Here is a 22,357-nt window from a genome sequence, read left to right on the forward strand (position 1 = left end):
CGGGAAAAATCGGGAAATGGGTCAAAACTGACCAGTCGTATTTCCCTATATAATCTTTGTATTTTATGGGGAAAACAGAGGGTCATTTCAAAACGGATTTTATGGCACTTACCCTCTTTACATCTGGCTCAGTTTTAGCATGCTTATAGGTAAATGGCTTGACCTTTAGGGAAAACTGTCGGTTACACTCAAAGCACTCGACGAGGGCTAAAAAGTGACCGCGAGTGAAATTCTCTTTATATGAGCTCTATTACGAAAAAAAAATTCCTCCGACGACCCCCCTTGATATTTTGTGAGGTGGTAGGAGAACGCCTTGGGGTGTCACAAAAAACTCGCCATGTCCGGGAAAAATCGGAAAATGGGTCAAAACTGACCAGTCGTATTTCCCTATATAATCTTTGTATTTTATGGGGAAAACAGAGGGTCATTTCAAAACGGATTTTATGGCACTAACCCTCTTTACATCTGGCTCAGTTTTGGCATGCTTATAGGTAAATGGCTTGACCTTTAGGGAAAACTGTCGGTTACACTCAAAGCACTCGACGAGGGCTAAAAAGTGACCGCGAGTGAAATTCTCTTTATATGAGCTCTATTACGAAAAAAAAATTCCTCCGACGACCCCCCTTGAAATTTTGTGAGGTGGTAGGAGAACACCTTGGGGTGTCACAAAAAACTCGGCATATCTGGGAAAACTTCGTAAAGGGGTCAAAACTGACCAGTTGTATTTCCCTATATAATCTTTGTATTTTATGGGAAAAACAGAGGGTCATTTCAACGCAGACTTTAGGATACTTAAGCTCAGTATATCTGGCTAATTTTTTGCATACTCTTAGGTGAATGGCTTGACCTTTAGGAAAAACTGTCGGTTTGACTCAAAGCCCTCGAAGAGGGCTAAAAAGTGACCGCGAGTGAAATTCTCTTTATATGAGCTCTATTACGAAAAAAAAATTCCTCCGACGACCCCCCTTGAAATTTTGTGAGGTGGTAGGAGAACACCTTGGGGTGTCACAAAAAACTCGGCATATCTGGGAAAACTTCGTAAAGGGGTCAAAACTGACCAGTTGTATTTCCCTATATAATCTTTGTATTTTATGAGAAAAACAGAGGGTCATTTCAACGCAGACTTTAGGGTACTTAAGCTCTTTATATCTGGCTAATTTTTTGCATGCTCCTAGGTCAATGGCTTGACCTTTAGGGAAAACTGTCGGTTACACTCAAAGCCCTCGACGAGGGCTAAAAAGTGACCGCGAATGAAATTCTCTTTATATGAGCTCTATTACGAAAAAAAAATTCCTCCGACGACCCCCCTTGAAATTGTGTGAGGTGGTAGGAGAACACATTGGGGTGTCACAAAAAACTCGGCATATCTGGGAAAACTTCGTAAAGCGGTCAAAACTGACCAGTTGTATTTCCCTATATAATCTTTGTATTTTATGGGAAAAACAGAGGGTCTTTTCAACGCAGACTTTAGGGTACATAAGCTCAGTATATCTGACTAATTTTTTGCATGCTCCTAGGTCAATGGATTGCCTTTTAGGGAAAACTGTCGGTTACACTCAAAGCCCTCGACGAGGGCTAAAAAGTGACCGCGAGTGAAATTCTCTTTATATGAGCTCTATTACGAAAAAAAATTTCCTCCGACGACCCCCTTTGATATTTTGTGAGGTGGTAGAAGAACACCTAGGGGTGTCACAAAAAACTCGGCATATCTGGGAAAACTTCGTAAAGCGGTCAAAACTGACCAGTTGTATTTCCCTATATAATCTTTGTATTTTATGGGAAAAACAGAGGGTCATTTCAACGCAGACTTTAGGGTACTTAAACTCAGTATATCTGGCTAATTTTTTGCATGCTCCTAGGTCAATGGCTTGACCTTTAGGGAAAACTGTCGGTTACACTCAAAGCCCTCGACGAGGGCTAAAAAGTGACCGCGAGTGAAATTCTCTTTATATGAGCTCTATTACGAAAAAAAATTTCCTCCGACGACCCCCCTTGATATTTTGTGAGGTGGTAGAAGAACACCTAGGGGTGTCACAAAAAACTCGGCATATCTGGGAAAACTTCGTAAAGCGGTCAAAACTGAACAGTTGTATTTCCCTATATAATCTTTGTATTTTATGGGAAAAACAGAGGGTCATTTCAACGCAGACTTTAGGGTACTTAAACTCAGTATATCTGGCTAATTTTTTGCATGCTCCTAGGTCGATGGCTTGACCTTTAGGGAAAACTGTCGGTTACACTAAAAGCCCTCGACGAGGGCTAAAAAGTGACCGCGAGTGAAATTCTCTTTATATGAGCTATATCAGGAAAAATAATTTCCTCCGACGACCCCCCTTGATATTTTGTGAGGTGGTAGAAGAACACCTAGGGGTGTCACAAAAAACTCGGCATATCTGGGAAAACTTCGTAAAGCGGTCAAAACTGACCAGTTGTATTTCCCTATATAATCTTTGTATTTTATGGGAAAAACAGAGGGTCATTTCAACGCAGACTTTAGGGTACTTAAGCTCAGTATATCTGGCTAATTTTTTGCATGCTCCTAGGTCAATGGCTTGACCTTTAGGGAAAACTGTCGGTTACACTCAAAGCCCTCGACGAGGGCTAAAAAGTGACCGCGAGTGAAATTCTCTTTATATGAGCTCTATTACGAAAAAAAATTTCCTCCGACGACCCCCCTTGATATTTTGTGAGGTGGTAGAAGAACACCTAGGGGTGTCACAAAAAACTCGGCATATCTGGGAAAACTTTGTAAAGCGGTCAAAACTGACCAGTTGTATTTCCCTATATAATCTTTGTATTTTATGGGAAAAACAGAGGGTCATTTCAACGCAGACTTTAGGGTACTTAAGCTCAGTATATCTGGCTAATTTTTTGCATACACTACTATAGATGACTAGGCCGTATGGAAAAACTGTTGGTCAGACTCAAAGCCCTCGACGAGGGCTAAAAGATGATCTTGAGTGAAATTCTCCTTATATGAGATATATATATAAATAAATTGACGAACGATCCCCTTAATATTATGTGACGTCGTAGACGACCCTGGAGGCTAACAAAAAAACTTTATTCCCGTCGGAAACAGCCATTATAGTTGTTAAATATGTTCATATACCGTAATTTCTTATATAAGCATAGCAACTGTTTGTAAAAAAAAAACAAAGACATACGTCATACGTTCAGTTTTCAAGGGAGGTAACGTTTTTTAAATTATTATTTTTCAAATAATTGTATACTATTTTAAACAGAAACAGAAAAGGACGAAGTATAGCATTTGTTTTAGTACAAAATTAAGTTGTTAATTTAGTTACGTATCCCAATTAAATAAATAAATAAATTTCAAAAGGCAATGTAATAAAAACTATGAGATGTACTGTTCATGGAAGCTGTGTAGTTCTAATTCCATTTGACTTATACATTGCGTACTTTCCGATATTTCTCTGCGAACGGTATTTAAATGACAAACTAAAACATTTTTTTTCTAAAGTTAGCATTACTGTTTAAATTAAAGCACTCAACACCAAATCCATCGCTAAATAATTAAGTATTCAAATTCTCAAATGTTATTTAAAAACCTAAGCGAAGCTAGGCAGTATGCCTAGTATATATATAATTCTCTTCTGGGAGACGCTAGAAAACAAGCTGTAAACGCGCTCCCTACCATCCCCAACCCTACATGGTCTTAGTGAGCTGTGGTTCACGCTATGTTTACCTTCGTGGAGTCGGGTTTAGTGACGGCTATTAGGGGCAGATAATTTAGTTTGAAACGATTTTAAACGTTGGGGGGGGGGGGGGCGAGGAAGGGGGGGGGGGTTATGGTCCTTAACGCGCTACTTATAGTGTTTTGAAGAAATATTTTCAGTGTCAGCGTTGGTACTGTCGAATTCACAAATTATGAATTACTGAAAAGTAGAAAAAACAACAACTAAATAGCGGCGTATGTTATGCCGCGGGCCGGCTCGTAATATTAAAACCTAACTTAAAAAGCATATAACTAAATTCAACTCTAATAATTTTATCCTAAATGTGACATGCTGTATCTGGATGTAAGGCGTTAGCCACTACAACCCCCACCCGGTCCTTAGCCCCCAGATCAATTACATCCTCTCATATACCACCCTGTATAATTACCCCACTAGACATTACATATTATTCAAGTAGCCTACCTATCCCTTTCTTTCCCCACATCCATCTGAAAATCCCTAATTCTGTTTCAAACCAAAATCATATGCTTATCTATAATCTTCACTATATCCATATTCGTTATGTTATCCTTTCATTACCAGGTATCCAGAACATCAATATTATCATTTAGTAACTAATATAGCACACGTTTACCTAGCAACTAATAATGAATATCATTTTACTACTTTCTTCACTTTAAAGACTAACATTTCAGTCTCATATAAACAACAAAACATAAAATGGCATACTGGTCACGTGATACAATATAAAAAACACCATGTCCCATTGCGTCCATGTGATGCCACACCCTTTTCTCTCCGGGGATTTCTTATGGTCCTTTTCCAATTCTGTCTTGTTTGGGTTTTCCAACGGCAAAACCCTGTTCCGCTTCATAAACATTTCTTGATTTTGCACACCCTCATTCGCTTTTGTACCAGATGACTCTCGGGTAGATTTATTATGTTTATCATTAGCTTCCCTTTCAGACAGCGGATCCCGCATGACGTGACCATTCCCATTATTGTTAGAAGTGTTTGTATACTGAATGTTCGAACCATGCTGGTTCAGGGCCCTTTTCTTCTTGAGTTCCTGTTCCTGGCGATATTTTCTCATGACGAATATGGTGGCTATCAGCGCGAAAAAACTTTCCATCAAACCTACGACCAGAAACAACGACAGTCTGGGCAGGTTATCAAGACTCATGGTGCGTGGCATTGTGGTCCTAGAGGGTAAAAAGTAAGAAAATGTGTGTTAGTATTGTTATAGTTTCTTTCATGCATTACTTCAAGGATAGGAAGCAAATCTACTTTCCCCCCCCCCCCCCCCTCCCAAAAAAAATATTTCATTCAGCCCTTCGAGAATAAAGTAAAAGAGACAATAATCATTGTTCAACCATATATCCTATTTATGAGTGTGGCCGCGGGTGGGTTGTTTTATTTGCTGTTTGCTTGTATTTTCAAAAACTGCCGTGCTATTCTAAAATACATGGGTGGCGTATTCAAATGGTAGAGCATCCAACTGCAATCCTAACAGTCTCGAGTTCGAATCCAGGTTCAATTAAGTAGAACGTCCACAAGTCCACCCAGCACTGTTGGGTATATGACTCACGTTAGGGAAAGTAAAAGCAGCTGGGTAGGATATAGTGCTGACCACACCATCTTTTCATATGTCGAGGTCACAGAAACAGATGAACTCTACTTCACTAGCCCCACATATCCTCAGGCTAAAAAAAGATTGTTTTTTACAGTTTGAGCTTGTCTTCACAGTTAATTATTATTAACGTCCCCAACCATACTCCTCACCATCGTTTTAACGCATTTAACTTATCTATAGTTTGCGTAATTGCTTAGATATATTTTTACTGCTTAGACTGCGTATGTGCCAAAGATCAACACGTCGACTTACGCGATGTAGTTTAAGAAGACGGCGTTGGAGACGAAGAGAGTGACGAGGAAAGACACCTTCTCTCCTGAGGCTGGAGGGATGAGGAACACGCATGACGTCGTCAGGCTCGTGATGACCATGGGCACTATGACGCTGACCACGTAGAATAGAGATGACCGGCGAATCTTGAGCTTGGCACTTATAGAGAGAATAAGAGTCAGTTCTTGAGTTGGTTTTATTTTATTGTATAAAGGTGGTAATTATATTACAGAAAATGTTGATATTGATAATTTTAAGACTTAACAAATATTTTGAACTTTTTTACTTTCTCGTATATACGAAGTTTAGAGAAAGTCTTGTAATCGTGCAAAAAAAAAAATCGAGATTTTTACAAATCTCGACGTTTTACACCTCACTGATACGGAAAAACATAATTTTGCAATCTTGTCCGTATGTCTGTGTGTCTGTCTGTCTGTCTGTGTGTCCGTGTGTAAACACGATAACTTAAGTGCCGTTACAGCTAGGTTGATGAAATTTCATATATAAGTATTTTATCAAAATCGATATGGTCTGTTGCGCATGCCTGGGTATCAACTTTTGAGCGATTTCCGATAGCCGGAAGTGGTACTTTTCCTACTTTGAATTTTTCAAAAGTCTATAACTCGAGTACTATTTCAGATAGATAAATGAAATTTCACATGTAAGTAAAAGATCTAATTCTCTACCTTCTGTTAAATGTTTAGTAATTTCCGTTGACCGGAAGTAGTAATTTACGCTACTTCCGATTTCTCAAAAAACGCATGTAAATTTTTAAAGTACTAATAATATTGCGCACTATTATGTTCTTTTTTATTTGGCGTTCACTTGGTGTGCAATTCTTTTTTCTACGAGATTTTATTCTATTTTTAAAACTTTAAGTATTTAAAATGGATTAAAAATCATGTCTATAGCCCGAGTTCCCATCCCCTGTTATTTTATATAAGAATATTCGAGAAAGTTTAGGGGAGATCATTCCCGGTTTATTTAATTAGAAAACTTACAGAAAACTTTAAAAAATTTAATAACTTCATTTTCAATTATTAATCAATACACGCAAAATAACGCAAAGATAACTAACATTGCAAGAGGCATGCTGTATATATACGGCATGTAGACTTCTGTGGTTATATGCCTTCTGATGATGTTCCACTCTCCGGTCAATCGAAAAGGATCTGGCATGCTGTCAATCTCAATTATTCTTAGAGTGAAGTTACATTCGTCAAAGTATGGAATAAATATAATCTCACAGTTCTGCAATAACAAAAAGAAAAAAAAAACGTTGTTAGGGCAAACACAAATCTTTGCTTTGCTGGTTCTGTTTAGTTGTTGTTGTTTTTTTATGTTGTAGTTTTCAACTTGTTTGTAAATAATGTCGTAGTTTATGTTGCTTCTGATAGTTCAGATATTAATTAATTTATGCAAGAGGGGGAGGGGGGCTGCATTTAGACATCAGTGTCTCTTTCATATATCTATATCGCCCCCCCCCCCTAAGCAACCCCCCCCCCCCCTTTTTTCCGCCCTGAGAAAAGCGTCTGGAAGAAATCCTTTAAGTTCACGTGAGCTACTTTCGTTCTTTTTTTTTTTTCATTTTTATGGAAATCATGAAAAAAAAAGACGAAAACCAAAATAGCTACCAAAGGTCCGCATGCGGCCCTCGGACCGTACATAAATGAAACGCCTACCTGGACATCGAACGGATAGTGCGTGAGATCAAGCGAGCAGGTAGTTCTGAGCATGGCCGGCGTGCTCAATGAGACAGTACCATTGTAAAACACTATCAACTTCTGACTCATCGGTCGGATCAAGGAAAAATCATCCTTGGCTGAATTTGTTACAAGGAGCTCTGGGTGCCACAAACTACAAAAGAAAAAGTAGGCTACATGGTAGCAGTGTTAGGGTCATAATTTGTGAATTCGACACTACCAATGCTGCGACTGAAAATATTTTGCTTGAAAACGCTATCAGTAGCTCATGAAGGACGATTTTCCTTATCTCCCCCCCCCTCCCCCGTGAAAGCAGCCTTCCGTGACGACAGTTTACAGACGACAATGAAAAGATCAAGCAGAACTTGTTACCTCCACTTAGTTTCAAATCGTTTAAACACTAAATTATCTGCCCCTAATAGCCATCACTAATTCGACCCGGCTCTAAGATTGTAAACATTCGGCGCGAACCACAGCTCACCAGACTGGTGGGATGGGGGTGATAGCGATATGGTCTGTTGCGCATGCCTAGACAGCAAGGTTGGGGGCGGGATGAGGGTTAGAGAATCGGCGTGCGTGCGTGTTGGTTTCCCACATGGTTGGGCGACGTAGAGAGTGATATATATATATATATATATATATATATATATATATATATATATATATATATATATATATATATATATATATATATATATATATATATATATATATATATATATATATATATATAATTCTTTAAATACTATTGCACCAAAACTTATAATAAAATGTATAATATACTGTCAGATGTTGTTTTTTAACAAGAACATAAATGGAAAATATCATTTAAAGCATAATACCATAATGATTATATACACTAAATGTTATTTTAAAGTTGTTACAAATATGATCATAATGAATAACATGACTGAGTTATCGATCTATATCTTTCAACATCGGATTCACTTTTGTTTTCGAAATGCGGGTTTGGTCCCACTATTAACTATCCCTTTTCCTTAACTAAATAATTAACACTAAAACGATATTGTTTACTATTGTAAAGATAATAAATCTTAACAAATCGAATAAAATTAATATGTACACAGATGAATAAAACTAATGCGTTATACTTAGTTATGTCGGAGGAAATTCACTTCAATATTACAATTAATATTAGGGCAGTATGGTTGAATGGTAGAGCGTTCGACTGCTAACCCAAAAATTTCGAGTTCAGATACTGGTCTTGAGTCTGTACGACATCCATTGAGTCCACCCAGCTCTGATGGGTACCTGACTCACATTAGAGAAACTAAAGGCGGCTAGGCTGAGCACGACATCCCTTCACATCCCGATGCCACTGAAACAGGTGAACTCTACTTCAACTGCTTTAATGACACTAAAGTTTTTGTACCTTTATTTTAATTAAGAAGAAAGAAGAATCAACTTTAAAGACATTTACTCATCGTAGTCGAAGGCTATAAATGGTGTCTCTGGGTGCTCCCGAATGTCCCATGTAAGATCCATGTCATCCCATCGTAGTTCAATGTAGTTGGCTGTCGTGAACGATTGCTCTACTTCATCCCCTTGTAAAACCTGAAAATTGGTTTTTTAGTCAAAATGTTTAAAATTAAATTCCTTGCATTGCTTCTTTTTTGAAGACCTTATAATGCTAAATTTATGTAAGAAAATATGATAATACATAACAATATTAAAATAGTATTTTTTTAAAAGAGTTTTTAATAAAATTTATGTCATACAAAATTTTTATCAGCTTTAAATTAACTAAACTGACCAATAAGGAATACATTTTAAGTACAACATTAAATGTTGATTTTAATTGGGTTTAACGTTAAATTTAAGCATTGTGCCAAGATTGGTAGTCTACGAAATAAAATGTAATAATAACTGGTTTTAACATTATATTAATTATTTTAACAGGATAAAACATTCCCCACCACAACCTCAAAATTTAATCAGAAACGAAAAATGTCATTGAAAACGGATTTTTATCCAGAATCGGCATTTTAACCGTATCCAGAAATTTAACAGGATATGAAAATGTCCAGAGTTTCTTCCATGCATCTCTTCGGGGGGTCTCTGCACCCCCCCCCCCCCCCCACCCCGAAGAAAGTCTACCGCCCCCCCCCCCCCCCGAACGAGATGGAATTTATATAGTAAACATATACTTTTACTAGTGTCCGCCGTCCGCCCACGAAAAATGTTGACCGCCCCCCCCCCCCCCGAAAATATCAAGTGCCCCCCCCCCCCCCCCTCCCCCTGATGAAAAAAGTCTGGAAGAAACACTGAAAATGTTATGTATAAGCGGGAGAAATTTAACCCGAAACGAAATTTTACTGAACAGGGATTTGATCCAGATTTGGTAACTTAATTGGATCCGGAAAATTTACCGGACGAATACGGAAATTTAGGCAGAAACGGAAATTTAACAGGATACGAAATTTCATTGAAAAGTTAACTTTATCTGGAATTGAATCTTTTACCGATCCGTAAATATAGCCGGATAAGGTAATTTAGAACCTTAAAAGGCACAACATTTAACCGAAACGGAACTTTTTCGGAACCCTGCATTATAACATTACCCTGAGAATTAACGTAAACAATCCAAAGAAAAAAAAAGGATTTATTTTCTCTAACTATAATAATTAAGATACTAATAGTATTTCACGTAATTAAAATAAGCTAACAACCTACCTGATACGCATAAAACTTAAAAGTTAAGTCCACAACTGACGCAGGACTTAACTTAGACTTGACATCTTTTCTGTCCATGATCTGACGTTTGATTTCAGACCGTGTGCTTCTCCATGTGGATGTGGATGTGGGTGTGGTGTTGGTGCTGGTGCTCGACATTGACGTCACGGCCAGGGTGGTAAGTAATAAGAACAACATGTTGGGCATGGTACCCAAAACTGTAAATTTAGCTTTTATCGTATGAGTGTGTGGTGAGTGGGTGGGGGGGAGGGAGGTTAAAAACACATAAAATGCCTTTGAAGCCCTGTGTTTCTTACAAATCTAGCAATAAGACTGTTATTTCCGTAATGTGTTAAAAAGGTAAATATCTATTTATCAATTCACAAACAAATCTGAACTAGATCTAAGCAACACAATCAGTAATTTTATTATATTTAATAGCTTACTATAAGTAGCATGTCCATTAAACTGACATTTTGTTTTCATTTTTGTTAAGCCAACATGAAATATTTAAGCACCAATCACAGTATTATAGCATCTAGTTCCGCTTTGTAGCTATGAATTCATTTCGCTACCACTATCCTAACATTACGAGAATTTGAAAAATAGAAATCCAAAATGTGCAATGTGCTCTCGTTAATTATGACAGGACTGAACTCCCAAAGTTAGGCCTATAAAATGTGCGGTCAACAGTGGCGTAGCCAGGATCGTCTCAAGGAGGGGGTTCTAATTTTTACCCGGGGACAAACTTTCGATTTGCACCCCCCCCCCCCCTCAAACTTTCGAATTGCAACCCCCCCCCCCCTCAAACTTTCGATTTGCACCCCCCCTCAAACTTTCGATTTGCACCCCCCCCCCTCATAATTTTTATATATATACCGAGGGGTCTATGGGGAGGTTATGACCTCCCTTAACCTCCCCCCCCCCTGCCTACGCCACTGGCGGTCAAACAACCAAACAATAGGCTTTTAATTTGTGGACGACATAACTGTTTGCTGTCGAATCATATTTAAACGCTGCTATTACGCTGGCGATACACGCATCAAGATCGTTTATCGAGAGTTTGGTCAACGAATTGTATTTGTTTTATTGATTTCATATGCAATTAAAGTATAACCATAGTCATTCTGAGTCGGGTTGATTTATGTAACATTGGTTGTTAAGCGTTTCTTTCTGATGTAATCGGGTAATCATCATAGGGTATACTAGCCGTTATCGGCTAGGCGTTGCTCCAGCCATTTATAGCCATGTAAAAATGTACATTTTAACACACATGTTAGGGGGTCGGTGTGTTCGAGTCGGTAAAACTCAAGTCTCGAGTTCGAACCCTCGGGCAGGTGAGGCTCATTAGCTTGGGACAACTCCAAAATTAAACAACTGCTGCCTTTTATTTTGTTCTTTGTTGGACAAAGGCTATGGATGCAAATCCAAAAAGAAAAGCAGGCTGAAATCGGAGTCAATGGCATCAATTGCGCATAACCAGTTGATACGTATCCTTAATATCCAACACTAAAATTAAGAACGAAGAAGAAGAAGAACACACATGTATGTTAGTTTACAAAATGTTTAAAGAAATTAAAGAGCTTTACATAATGCTACACTCCAAACAGCAAAAGCAAGCGATTCTAAAAATTAACATACACATCACCTTCCATTCCTCAATATTACCTTTCGTTACACAATTATACTAACCGTCAGAGTTAAATCATTAAATAGAAAACCGATTGTTTCTTACTTTCTCTTTCGTAGTGAGCAGCATCATCAAATAATACAATTAAAATATACAAACATAAAATATCGCAGATTTAGGATGAACATAGGTCTGAACACACTATCACTTCCTATGCTGGGGTCACAGAAACAGGTGAACTCTACTTCACTACTTCACCTCCGTCGTGTCCCGCCAACTCCTGAAAGGCAACTTTATTATTCACGTCTAAAAAGAAGTCACACTCAGCTTACGTGTTTTTGTCTTTTAAAAATATCGATAATATTTTTTTAAGTTCTAGCCTGATTTGAATAGCAAATGAATAAATTATTAAATCTAACGTCAAAATAATGAATTAGAACCAATCGCGTGTGTAGTGATTTCGCACTGTGTACTTTATATGATGAAAAATTCAACAAAAAAAAATCAATATTGACATGTTATGTCGCGGACCCGCACCACCTGCAAGGTGTCTAATACACTATCACTCGGCCCAGTGGCGTAGGCAGGGGGGGTAAGTGGGGGGTCATAACCCCCCCCCCCCATAGACCCCTCGGTATATATATATATAAAGTATGAGGGGGGGGTGCAAATCGAAAGTTTGAGGGGGGGTGCAAATCGAAAGTTTGAGTGGTGGGTGCAAATCGAAAGTTTGTCCCCGGGTAAAAATTGGAACCCCCCCCCCCCTTGAGACGATCCTGGCTACGCCACTGACCCGGCCTGCTGAGTACATACCATTGGGTGCAAATATAATGAGTTATTTTACTTGGAGACAGCGTAAGAAAGTTAAATTACGCGAATGTTATTCAGTGTTTCTCCCAAATGTATTTCTCGGGAGGGGGCAAACAAAAATTTTCGGGGGGGGGGGGTTGGGGACGGACACTGGTAAAAGTATATGTTTTCTATATGAATTCCATTTGGTTCGGGAAGGGTGGAGCGGGCGGGTACTGGTCAAAGTATATATTTTGTAAATAAATTCTATTTCTTTCTGGGGGGGGGAGGAGGAGGCTGAAAGAAACGCTGATGTCAAACTGAAAGATGGCCTGAGTAAAATCGCCATTGCCGTGGGGCAGTAGACACTGTTGATCTACAGCCAAAATTACGTTCGAATTTGTATTGTAATATTCTCCTCCTGTCGTGGCTAATACTGATGTTGAATGTGACGAAACGGATTTGGAGAAAAGTTTACTTAATTAAAAGTGTTATTTCTTGCGGCATTTTTTTTTCCTGTTGCAGCACTTTTTTTTTAATTTTATGACACAATCGGCTACATCAAGATCTTGACAACATACCCCGTCCTCCCTTACTCATCTCATACTACGCTCCTTGTTACCTTTTTGTTTAAATTGTAATTAATCATAGGCAATATATTCAACATTGAAAGTCATATAATAAATCACTTCAAACATAGACTATCAAAAAGTTGTATCTGCTACAGTGCTGCATTTTATCATTCACACTACATAGATAATATTAAATTATTATGTAAGCCTACACGCTTTGAACGAAAATCTATGCAACAGGAAAGACGACTTCTCAAGTTACGTGTAATTTTGTTTATTCCTGGTTACTCTCCCTTAGAAAAAAATTTGAAGTTTAAAAGGATTTATCGAAATTAGCTTAGTTTAGGCATTAGATACAAACATATCTAGATATTGTTTGAGCTAAATTAAAAAGCTCTATCCTACTAAGCTTTATCTTAATACTTAGTATGCCCAATTACATCATTGTCCTCATTCATAAAATAAAAGGCTCTGGGACTGTCTCAGTGCCAATTTTAAATCTGTTGCAAAACAGCAATAAAACTTTTCGACGAAAATGAAAGGCGGAGGTAGATCGAGATCTATAATACTCCCTTAAAATAATACTTTTTAAAAAAAAAACTGTCTAATTTTTTTTTTAATTATTAAAAGATAACATTTAAATAAAATACTTTGTGTATGCTCTTTTTATTCTTCTTTTAAAAAAAAGAGTATGAATGTAGATTTCTATACTATAGACTTATATATCTAGATCTAGATATAGTTAATAACAGAAGAGGAAATTTTAAAAGTTTCATTAGTGTTTTATGTTGGCAAAATCTAGCTTAGCCATTAATTTTAAAAAAAAGAAAACAACAACGTAAAATTAGAAGTAGCTAAAGCTGAAAATATACGATTTATAAGTTTCAATGAAGAAAGGGAAATCGTGTTGGATTGAGGAGAATGGGAGAAAGATGGAGCATGCTTATTCTGAGTTGTGTTATTTATTATTTTTTTTTTGTTGTTTAATTTTTTAAAATCTACTGCCGTATTAAATTATTTTTAACGTTTAGGCTAGATCTCTATCAGGATCTATCGGTCTGATGCAATCGGCGATTTCAGACTACTTTTTAAAAATCTATAAATATACTTTTACGGTATTCAGGAGCATTATATTAGGTTGAATTTATAAAGTGTAAAATACATATAATATTATATTTACATAATTGATATGATCTTTGAAAAACTATTTTCGACATTATGTCAATTTTTATTCTTGTTGGTCAAGTTAATATTTAGAACTACTTTTCAGAGTGGATGCTACAAGTTCCGGCGTTAGTAAAATGTTCTTCAATTGAGTATTTACTGAGTTGAAAATATCATGGAGAGTCAGATCTATCAAATACTGAAATCAAAAATATTCTTATAAGTTCAACAACTGTTATTATGGAGTCATCGCTAACGGATTTAAATTCAGTCAAAAGTAATAAGTTTCTTAAATTTGAAATTCAAAGAGATTTATATTGGAAACATACGGTTGATGCTGCTTGTGCTTGTGAACAAAATCGACCGCGTTTTTCAGACATTCCTCGCAAACCAGTGGGAGTTGTTACAAGTAGATTTCCTGTGAATGGTAAAGGACATTCTGACAATCAACAAATTCTTCAGCTGACTGAAGTGCAAAATTACAACAACACAGTGTCACATCGTATTCTCCTATATTGTTTCTTAATTGTTTTGTTTCATAAATACAATAAAATCAACCAATTTTGTTGTTTGAACGAGGCCAGCTGTTTCTGTTCTCACCTACCTGAACAGCCAAGTAGATTTTCTAGATTTAGAGAATCTAGATTCTAATTAATTTCTGAGAATATTTTATTGTAATTTGCCTTTGGAGACTCTTACTTTTAGTTCATCTTAAATTAATGAAGTCTCTTTTTTCCTTGTGGCCATGGCGAACTCAAGCAAGTAGTAAAAGTAGTGTAGTACATGAACAAACAAGGGATGGTGATACTCAGTTTCTAAGCAGAAGCAGCTCCATGGTGGATTCAACTAAATTAACTTATAATCCCAGCAATTTATTTCAAATCCATAGTTCTAAATCTACAAAAATGCCAGGACTTATTCGGCTGAATAGTGTTGGTGAAATTTCACATGAAAGTTCAGATAGATTGAATTTTGTTCCAGCTTACTCGTACGCCAGTCATCCCACTAACATGACATCTATTCAAAAAAAGTTGGTGTCATCGTCATCATCACCTGAGCTTCTCACAGGCCTGAGTAATTTAAAGAGGAGCCCAACTTTTACCACTGCAACTGAGCCTAAATTTTTTAGCTTGCCTAGAGTACAGCAGAGCATGCATTGTTCAGGAGCTTTAATGAAAGACCAAAAAAATTATCCCAAAGGCATGGCAGCATCTTTTATTGACCCTTTTGACAATATCAGTCCAGAATTTAATCACATCTTTCCAATTAGATTAATGGGAGCTTACAGCATTGTAGGCGACTGCAAAAAGGAAAATTCTCTAGGATTAAACAAATTACCAAGTGATAGTGTTAAAACAATGAAAGTTACATCTTCAGATAATGACCAAAAGGTCAATGGAGAGGCTGACTCCCCGCCTAAACAGCCAGAAAATGTAGATGTACATACAGTTTCAATTGTTGAGAATGTTATTGGTGATAAAGAAGTCTGTGATAATTCAGAAATTGTAGAAAATGTAACCCTTGGCAGCAATTCTACTAGTTTTAGTTTATGCCCTGATGTGGTGAAATCTGCAGAGGGTACAGCGAAACATTGTCCTCATGCCCAACTAGTAAACAAGTCAGACGTATTGCTAATGCCAAGAAAAGTTGTCAAAAAAGGTCGTCCATCTTCAAAGAAACAGAAAAAAAGAATGAGGCAGAAGAAAAAACATGCCAACTCTTCAACCCCCAGTGTTGAAAAGAGTTACGATAACGTTAATCCTTCTGTCAAAGATTCTGCCTGCCAGGAAACAAACACTTTATTATCATGTGAAAACAACCATGTACATTCCACAAAAGCTCAAGTTAAAGAATCTATGCAAAAGAAACCAGCAGAGTCTAATAGTGTTAGTATATTTTTTACACTAGATTCAGACTCTGATAATTCTGATACAAGTGATTGTGAAGATAACAGCACAGATTGGTCTGATGAAGACTCTTTGACAGATGCTTTCGCGCATACCCTTCAGGCTTTTTCTGCATATATGTCTGATTCCTGCGAAAGCACACCAGCAAAGAAAACTAGCTTTAGCTGCATTGGTGTTGTTTTACCAGACGAGTTGCATTTTCAAACTGGTCTTTGTCTCGATCGATTGATCTCTAAATTGCCAAATAAAGATTTGTGCTTAGGTTATTCAGAAGATGACAGCGGTGATTCTGAATTGTTAAAAGAAATTAATGCTAAATGGGAGAAAAACTACCCATCAGCTGGATTTCGCAGCTGTAAGCGTTCCTGTTCCACTGATATTATTCAAGATCCTAGTATCAAGGTGTGTAAATTTAATTTGTCATGCTACTATTTGCATCTTGTTTACAACCAGTTAACCTTTTTTTTTTGTCCCTTGAGATCATATTTTTGGGTACTGATGTCTATGATGATATTCCTAGCTAATGAATAGCCAATGAAGTAGGCCTATAAATAATTAATTAGCCTGATGGGGTGTTATTGTTATTTTTTTAAGCTTCCCTTTTTACACTTTTACTTAAAGTTCTGATCTCTGGTAGTCATAAATGAAAGTGTATGTATGTCCTTTATCCATTAATACACCTTTCATCCAATCGCCATCACACTTTGGGGTGTTGATGAGAATACAGGGTTGCTGTTGTTAAAAAAATAAAGTTTTGTCAGGGCTGCACCCATTTAGGGTTAGATTTGGTACTCCAGGCTCCCCCTTGAGCACCATGGCTTCTGTTTGTTTGAATCAGGAGCATCAGCCAGCTGTCAGGTGACCAGCAGCAACACTGGCTTCCCTGTGAGCACTACCATGGTGCTTACATTCTTATTAAAGGACACAGTGGTTGATGTTAACAAAACCTGTGGCACACTGCAACACCCGACAGCTGAGGTGTGTTCTACCTCACAATACTAGTATTACTACTAGTTATAACAAAATTTAAACTGTATGTTTGTTAGTTTCAGAAACTGCTGTACTGAAACTTGCTCCCATTTTTTTAACATTAGCATACTTTTAAGGAAGCAACTTTTTTAGAAGTCAAAAATAGTGTCACGAAATTTTGAGGGCACATTTAGTGAGCTCTTGCATATACTGGAACTGCATTGAAGTTTGAAGTAGAAGTTCTAGAAATTATACAGGGATAGTGTTTATTGAATGATGAGCTATTATTATTTTCCTAGATCATCAAAGCCAAGAAACATTGACAATGCATTATTCACTAGGTACTTGAGGTGTAGCAAATATTGTTTGTAGGAAAGGATGCTCGTGTTAGGGTTATATTTGGTTATGAAACATTTAGCAGTATCTTGTAATTTACCTGCATATTATTTTTATCGTACTCAATTTTATGTTCATTGTAATGGCATTTTTTTTTTTTTGGTTACACATGTCTAAGTAGTTAGTTTCTTTTTCAGGTTCATTTTGCCGCCGAACCTAGGTTGCTGACAGTTCACGTTGTGGGTTCAGAAGATCGTGGTGGCATTTGGCAGAACTATGCTTTGGACAGGGAGCGTTTTCAGAGGCGCATTCAAGAAGCTAGCAGTATCATTTCACCTATCTTGGGACAGCTTCATCGTAGGAAAATTGTAGAACGCAACAATTTATGTGGATCTCCTCACTAAGTTTTGACTATTTGTAACTGTAGAGTATCTCACTTCTAGTCCTGTCACATACAATAGACTCTTGTTTCTGAGAACATTTTTACTGATAAAAGCTTTTATAAAGCAAATATATCTTGTGTATGTTGATTTCTTGTATTACTTGTACCCATCTGTAATTGTATTATAGTGTATTTTAACTTACTCTTATTATTACTAATATAATACTGTTGTGATGTTTTTAATTTATTAGCAGTGTGTTCTTGCTTCAAGCTGCAGGGCTGTCTATTAGTATGATTTTCTTCATAATATTATGATTTTGAAACCCAAATTATAGTGTTACTCACTTGCGTTAAATAGCAGTCTATTTGCCCTCCTTAATATTAAAATCCAGTTGTCAACAACTCAAATTTGCAGTTTCTCTTTCGTCACTTTTCTGTACCTTTTTTTTTTTAAATTTCTGCTAGTTAAAATTTCACTTCAGCTCTTATATTTAAATCGGGTACGTTTTATTTACATGCATCCCCTGTAATCCAACCCACCTGACAACATTACATTGGCAGGGATTGTTATAGGTGTATGCCTGTGTGACAGTCCTAGCCAACATGGTGAGGTAAATTTAGATTGCTCTACATTAAATGAATTATTGCACACTTAAGTTCTTCCTTCTATAAAACTTTTCCACTGCATTGTTGGAAGTTAACACCATTATCTGTCATAGGACGTAAGTGGCTGTTTATGTATTTTTTCTTCTCTGAAGTAAAACAAAAGTTTAACTTAAGTAGTTAATTCCGTGAAAAATAATACATCATGAGTGACAAAAGATTTGTTAAATTACAATCATTTCAATGTTCACTTTCGGCAAAAAGAATGAAATGCTAGTGATATTGTGCTTCAGGAAAGGTATTTTTGGGGTAAGCAGCCCTAAACCTCTGAGAAAGTCCTCAAATTGTATCCAGGGAGTGGTTTGAAGTTATACCAGGCAGATTTTTTTTTTAACAGCTGGTGATTTGTGAACCACACAAGTATTGTTCTGTTCTTGTTAGTGTATGTCATGTATTTCCTTAGTATTGCTGCTAATTTTTTTGTATTTATTTTGACTTATTTGGCTTTTTAAAGTTTTCTTCATTAAATTTTGATCAATTTTTAGAATTATATGTTCAGATAAGCCCCTGGTATAATACTTTTAATACTAAGTGCATACGACTTGAAAATTGAACAGTCTGCCTTATCTAGATCTAACTGAAGTATTTATCTGAAGGTTTAAATGTTACTTTCTCTGTTTCTTGTTTTTAAAAATACTTTCAAATATAATAAATGAAAGGTAAATTATATTTTTCTAAAGCTACCTAGTAAAAAAAAAATAATCTTGCCTAGTTAATTTATAGTAATTTAAAATTATGAATGTAATTTATGTTTATGTGGTGTATGTGGATATCTTATTAGCAGTTTTCCCACAGTAGATGGCAGTTATAGCCTATTATAGATTGCACTGTTCAAAGTATGTTTTTGTTACAATTACTTTTTTAATTCCATTTTATTTTAATATAAATCTTACTAGTTATGGTTAGGCTTTCTTCTTCATGTTAGTACTTTTCTTATTAGATTGGAAACTGAGAAATTTTCACAGCTTATTTCATCAGGTTTCTTCACACCTATCAGATCACTCCCATTTGACACAAAACTAGATCAGTGTTGCATCATCAGATAGGTGATGTGTTCATCCTGTCATTTGTTGCCTGCCAGGTCTAATCAGCTGTGGTCTTCAGCACCTTGCTGGTGTAGTGGTGGTGGATCATGTTGTAACAGCCTATTAGCACACTTGTGTTTATATTACAGGGAATAGGGATCATGTTTTTGGTTGAGGTTTAGTTACAATGAGGCTGAGCCTTTGTCAACACATTTTGTTCAATTTTTTTCCTTTCTTTAAACTTTAAAGAGAACTAGTGATTGAGCAGTGTTGTTAAACTCTGGGTATCCCTTGGCACCTAATGTCATCTGAGTATCCCTTGGTACCTAACGTCAATATGATTGTGTTACCTTTTATTAATAACTGTGGACACATTCGGTTTAAAAATGGCAATCCATAACACCTCAAATCAAAGTTTTTATCCTTCTTGGTACATTGTGTACAAACTATAAATATGTATAAAATAGTTGTGGCTGTTTTAATAGTTCTCCATATACTATGAATAAAATAGTTGTGACTATTCCACTCAAGCCTTGAGAATTTTGCTTTGATAGCAACATCAGCACACACCTAACCACTTTACTCTCAATACCTACCGTGTTGATCTATTAATGTCTATTTCTGATTGTAATTGTAATATTGTCCTGAAATTAAATAAATTACTGAATGTACTTTGCAATGTGAAATGGTGTCTTCTGTTATTTTATACTTAACTGTTACAGGAAAAAGCCTCAAAGAAATCAATTTTAGGTGTAGGTGGTTTTACTTGGAAGATGGGATGGTTAATTAACTTTTACGTTTAGCTGTCTGTAGTCTCCTCTTAATGAATTAATTCATCTTGAGGATAGGGACTTACTTCTATAAAATATATACCTGATTAACTACTTGTTTAAATAGTAAAATTTATTATTAGACTGCCTTATTAAACACACCAAGATACTAGCTGGTCTTAGTTTTCTTAGAGCTCTATTCAAATGGTCAATTAACTGCTGTTTCACAATTTTGTCACTTAAAATGATAGATCTACTTGTATTGTAGGCTACTTGTCCTATTATTTTTTCCTGGAAAAATTAAAAAGGAAAGTTGTATTGATCCTCACATTAGCACTATTTTTATCCAGTTATACTCTTGTCTTAAATTCTACCAAATAATATTCTGCCAGTGTATTGTGGTGGAGGGGGGGGGGGGGGGGGGGCAAATATTTAGTATACAGACCTAATGCTAAATTAGTTAAAATGATCACTATTTTTAACAACGAATACCTCTCAAAGTTCTACAACCCAATGTATTCTGCCAGTGACCTACTTGTAGTTGGGCTACATGACAGCTATTAATAGAATAGTATTATGTTGTTATGAGAGGATAGCAACAAAACAACGTCAAGGCACGACTACCTGTGATCACGACTTCCTTGCGTGCACCGCGTACGGATTTAATTAATGGAGGCTTTTTTTATGCCTGACACCGTCGACTCGTGTTGAGTGTAGCGATAGGTGGTGAAGATTGTAATTTGTAAAGATGGCTACAACGCATATGGGTCTCGGTACTTTAGTCGTAATGTGTATTGCCTACAGCGTCTTAATTTTATATAGCCAGCTTTGTTTATAATTTATAGTAGAGTTAATCTTCAACCAAAACGTATCCAACAGCCATCATATTCTTATTCGAGTTCAGTCGCCCTACCAACTGACCCACTATTTCGCCCCTAGACAAAATTAAACCGAAACAAACATGTTTCTTAGTATTTAAAAAGAAGACCTAGATCTACACGATGTACGATAGCGTTGCCGGCTCGACACTTTAATTTACCCATCCCCTCTTTCGGCCTACCGAAATTTAAACAGCTTACTTTAGTTAAATTGGACATCGAACTGATGGACTTATATTACTTGTTTGGCTAATAAGTGATTGGTTTATCGACATTTTGTATGACATGTACTAGATCTAGAAGGGAATAGGTTACTAGTACAAGAATACAGAGGTCTGTGGCCTATTTACTTCGGTCAAGCTACAACTTAGTTATTTCCTGGAGTGTTGGCGTAGACAGGGGTGGGCCAGATAGCTGTCTCAAGTAGGCCTACATTGACAGGCATCGGTTCGCTTGTGTATGATATATAAGCCCTGAATAGGCGATATACTGTAGGCCTATATATATATATATATATATATATATATATATATATATATATATATATATATATATATATATATATATATATATATATAATTATATATATACACGAATTGTCCCTATATAAACGTATATGTTTATATAGTCTTAATCCGTTTAATTACCCCCGTCCACGACAAAAACCTGCATAAAAATCATTTATTTACAGCACAGTAGACGTTTTAGCTACTGATATTAACATCGTGGCCTATTTTGTTATAAAACAAATATCAGATCAGAATCGACTATGTACATTACGTAGGTCCAGGGGCGTAGCGAAGGGGGGGGGGGGGTGCGGACTGCACCGGGTGACACCATTTAGGGGGGTGACACCAAGGCAAAAAATAGCAAAATATATAGAGAAAAACTTGAGGGGGGTGCAAATCAAAAGTTTGAGGGGGGGGGGGGTGCAAATCGAAAACTTGAAAGTTTGTCCCCGGGAAGGGTCGCTACGCCTCTGGGGTGTGACACCATTAAGTGCCGCACCGGGTTACACCCGACCTCGCTACGCCACTGCGTAGGTCTAGGCTGTTTTTGCCACGCCCACAAATTTTAAAAAGGCCATTTCTTAGCTCCTAATGAAGCTAGAGACACAAAATCGGTATCAATGTGTTAGTGGAAAAAATCTAGTTTATTCTGGTATAATTTATTTCGAAATTAGTGGAGTTTAAAAACTACGTGCAACAACCTATTAATACATGTATCTTTTGAACAACTGTTGTTTCTAATTCTACTTCAGGTTAGATCGA

General features: G+C 36.7%; 2 protein-coding genes across 2 annotated transcripts; one reads left to right on the forward strand and one right to left on the reverse strand.

Moving 5' to 3' along the window:
* Positions 1 to 4,398: 4,398 nt before the first annotated feature.
* On the reverse strand, positions 4,399 to 10,160 carry LOC131950105 (neuronal acetylcholine receptor subunit alpha-3-like). The gene is made up of 6 exons (XM_059312149.1): positions 10,002 to 10,160; positions 8,749 to 8,882; positions 7,287 to 7,461; positions 6,710 to 6,855; positions 5,587 to 5,763; positions 4,399 to 4,903 (listed from the first exon to the last, which is right to left on the reverse strand). Exons 1-6 carry the CDS (start codon positions 10,158 to 10,160, stop codon positions 4,399 to 4,401), a joined length of 1,296 nt encoding a protein of 431 aa, XP_059168132.1.
* Positions 10,161 to 14,304: 4,144 nt separating this feature from the next.
* LOC131950100 (uncharacterized) lies at positions 14,305 to 20,118 on the forward strand. Its single transcript, XM_059312144.1, has 2 exons — positions 14,305 to 16,465; positions 17,566 to 20,118. The coding sequence occupies exons 1-2, from the start codon at positions 14,876 to 14,878 to the stop codon at positions 17,770 to 17,772; spliced, it is 1,797 nt and encodes a 598-aa protein (XP_059168127.1). The 5' UTR covers positions 14,305 to 14,875; the 3' UTR covers positions 17,773 to 20,118.
* The last annotated feature ends 2,239 nt before the right edge of the window (positions 20,119 to 22,357 follow it).

Source organism: Physella acuta, unplaced genomic scaffold, assembly GCF_028476545.2.
Source record: "Physella acuta isolate Inbredline_101_S28 unplaced genomic scaffold, ASM2847654v3 ptg000737l, whole genome shotgun sequence".
Lineage (NCBI taxonomy): Eukaryota > Metazoa > Mollusca > Gastropoda > Physidae > Physella > Physella acuta.